The following is a 3565-nucleotide window of genomic DNA, read 5'->3' on the forward strand; positions in this document are numbered from 1 at the left end:
ACAAACTTTTTCTTCAAAATAAGATTTTAAAAGAAAAGTAATTAACTCTATTTAACAAAAAATGAGTAAAAATAAAATTAAATAATCTACCAAGTTTGAAACTACCACAAATCTGCGTCGATCAATAAATGACACCCAAAACGAACTGAAAATACAAGAGAATACCTAGTCAAGCTCAAAACGAGCAGAAATCGCCCTCGTCCTCGGATATCTTTTGACTCTTAACAATTGAACTAGGAACTTTCAATTTCCAGTCAAATGAGCCCTCTCTGAAGTTTATACGAGCATCCCTTTTATAAGAGCCATCTATGCCCCCAGGACAACCCTTACAACGCCAATCCCCCGGGCCCTGGGGGGAGTTTTGTTATCTAATTTTTTAACAATTTCAAATAACTGGCTATCTCAAAATTTGTAGCGGATGGCTTTGGGGAAAAAAGGGTGTGGGGTGGGAGCTAGTTGCCCTTAACTCTATTGACTCTTAAAAGGGGACTAGAGCTTGTAATTTCCAATCTTTAATTTCCAATGAGCCTTCTATGAAGTTTTTACGAGCATCCCTTTCATAAGAACCATACACGTTCTTAGGGCATAACTTAGAACGCCTTCCCTTGGGCCCTGGGGGGATGTATTGACACCGAAGGTTTCTTATTCGACCTTTGAACTATTTTTAACAAAATGTCTGTCTGGAAATTTTCTTTAGATGGGTTTGGAAAAAGAAGGCGTGGGGGGGCTAGCTGCCCTCGGATCTCTTTTGACTATTGTAAAGTGAGCTCAAACTTTCAATTTCCAATCAAATGAGCCCTCTCTGAAGTTTATACGAGCATCCCTTTTATAAGAGCCATCTATGCCCCTAAGACATCCCTTACAACGCCAATCCCGCGGGCCCTGGGGGGGAGTTTTTGTTATCTAATTTTTTAACAATTTCAAAAAACTGGCTATCCCAAAATTTGTAGCGGATGGCTTTGGGGAAAAAAGGGTGTGAGGTGGAAGCTAGTTGCCCTTAACTCTATTGACTCTTAGAAAGTGGAATACAACTTGTAATTTCCAATCTTTAATTTCCAATGAGCCTTCTACGAAGTTTTTACGAGCATCCCTTTCATAAGAACCATACACGCCCTTAGTGCACAAATTAGTACGCCTTCACCTGGACCCTGGGGGGTAGTATTGACACCGGAGTTTTTCTTATCCGACCTTTGAACTATTTTTAACAGAATGTATATCTGGATATTTTCTTTAGATGGGTTTGGAAAAAGAAGGCGGGGGGGGGCTAGCTGCCCTCGGATCTCTTTTGACTATTAAAAAGTGAGCTCAAACTTTCAATTTCCAATCAAATGAGCCCTCTCTGAAGTTTATACGAGTATCCCTTTTATAAGAAACATATATGCCATTTTTATCTTAATTGCTTTCTCAAAATTTTTATTGGATGCGTTTGAGGGAAAAGGGGCATGGGCGGCTAGTTTCCCTCTAATTTCTTTTCACTCTAAAAACTGAACTAGAACTTTCAATTTCCAATCAAATGAGCCGTCTCTGAAGTTGTATCGAGTATCCATTAAATAAGAACCGTATATTCCCCCAGGGTATAACTTACAACACCTGCCTTCGGGCTCTAGGGGGCTGTGTCGACCCCGGAGTTTTCGTTATATGGTCTTTGAAGTATTTTTAAAAAGTTATCTTAAAGTTCTTATCGGTTGGGTTTGAGGAAAAAATGGTTTGGAGGGGGGGAGGCTAGGTGCCCTTCAATCTCTTTTGACTCTTAAAAAGTGAACTAGAACTTTGAATTTTCAATCAAATGAGCCCTCTTTGAAGTTAATACAAGCATCCCTTCCATAAGACCCATAAGACCATCGTACATTGACAAGATCCAAAGTGTGAAAATGGCAAACCAAACATTAGAGGCCGAGAAAATGCAAAATGCCCAGTTTTTGCGAGAAATAAATTTCAAATTGGATTTATTACCAGCGCTTTCGGAGAAAGTTAATGCAATTCCTGGACTTTCGGATAGCATTGCTGCCTTACAAGTACAGATGAATAACATTAGTACACAGCTATCTAGAAATGTTGAGACAAATGAAGAAATTAAAAAAGAGCTGGAAAATGTGAAATCAGACCTAGAAATCATATCTGAACGAGCCAACCAGCTCAAAGCAGAGCAGAAAAGTACAAATTTGATTATTTATAATTATACTCCGCAACACCATGACGAGTATACTGTGAAGCAAGAAATAATGGATTTATTAAACCGTGCTACGCCTTCTCTAAAAATAAGTCGATGTGATGTACATGACATTTTTAGATTGAAATCAGGGCCAGTAGTAGTGAAACTAAACTCGGTTGAAATCAGAGACTATATCTTAAGAAATAGTTCCTTATTGAGAAAGGGAGGTCCATCGGTGGCCCCAGATTACACAGCTAAACAAAGAGAAGCCCGTAAACACTTAAAGGAAATTATGAATCTTGCACAGAACGACGGCCGTGATGCAATGCTACGAGGTGACAAGCTGTTTATCCAAGGCCGACTATTCAGGTACGATGGAAAGGCTGTGATTGAGGTTAAATGTAACTTGGCACCAGTTAAACATATTGTTCCACCCCCTAGTGCTAGACTCCCAAATTACCCTGCAGTTATCCCGATGGGGCTAGATAGTGATGCCAATAATAGTGATGCCGAGACAGTGATACCATCAACAGCCTATTCTCAGGCAGTATCGGCAACTAAAAGACCTGCTAGTGCTGTTATAAGCCCTAATGACCTACATCGACCAGGCACTCGTAACGTGGCACCCAGAGGAAACCATTCTCCAAGAAAAGGACTTAACAGAAGACCTCGCAGTGGTTTTTCCCGTAATTTTGTTGATAATAGTCAGCGAGTGCTAACAGATATTAATAGTCGCAGTCGTGAGTATTACCATTTTGCCTTTTCTTTGACAGAGGCCAGGAACGAGGATCTCCAAGAAATGGCTAGTGATATTAATGCACTGACAGAAAGCATAGACGCATAGGAAATAAAGAGTCATATACTGAGTTTAGTGTCATGGAACATACAAGGACTACGTGATAAGCTAACTTATTTAAATGATGAATTACTTTCGTTTGATGTGATTTCGTTTATTGAAACATGGAATGATCATTCTCCTATATCACCTCTCCCAGGGTTTTTGGTTGAACAGGTTGTGCGTAAACCAGCAAAAAATAATACATATTATGGTGGTATTATGGTTTTGATTAAATCATCAGCTATTGATGGTTATGAAAGAGTTAATAGTAGATCTGAAAATTTACTTTGGCTGTGTATTTGTTTTAAATGTGGGAAGAGATTAATTTTGTGCGTTGTGTATATCCCTCCACAAAATAGTTCTTATAATCTAGAAAATACTTGGGAAATTTTAGATGATGAATTGTCGCTAATGCATGAAAGTTAGAGTGACTTTGATTGCGTTTAGATGTGGAATTTCAATGCTTATACCGGTGTTGAGGTTTAAGGTCCAGATTTATTAATATAAGTTTTAGGGGACTTGGTCCCAATTTTTTGTAGATTACTGTGAAGTAATAAAGATGAAAAGAGAAGAAT

The 3565-nt window shown here is 38.8% G+C and overlaps 1 protein-coding gene across 1 annotated transcript; it reads left to right on the forward strand.

Annotated features, from left to right (window-relative positions):
- The first annotated feature begins 1871 nt into the window (after positions 1–1871).
- Positions 1872–3024, forward strand: LOC148954791 (uncharacterized). The gene has a single exon (XM_089107942.1). It carries the CDS (start codon positions 1872–1874, stop codon positions 2994–2996), a length of 1125 nt encoding a protein of 374 aa, XP_088964068.1. The 3' UTR covers positions 2997–3024.
- The last annotated feature ends 541 nt before the right edge of the window (positions 3025–3565 follow it).

This window comes from Artemia sp. Qi Xiang Cuo, chromosome 2, assembly GCF_049724085.1.
Source record: "Artemia sp. Qi Xiang Cuo chromosome 2, ASM4972408v1, whole genome shotgun sequence".
NCBI classification, from domain to species: domain Eukaryota; kingdom Metazoa; phylum Arthropoda; class Branchiopoda; order Anostraca; family Artemiidae; genus Artemia; species Artemia sp. Qi Xiang Cuo.

Bases quoted from the DNA above. Each gene is read 5' to 3' on its own strand.
- LOC148954791 (XM_089107942.1), top strand. From the start codon at position 1,872: ATGGCAAACCAAACATTAGAGGCCGAGAAAATGCAAAATGCCCAGTTT.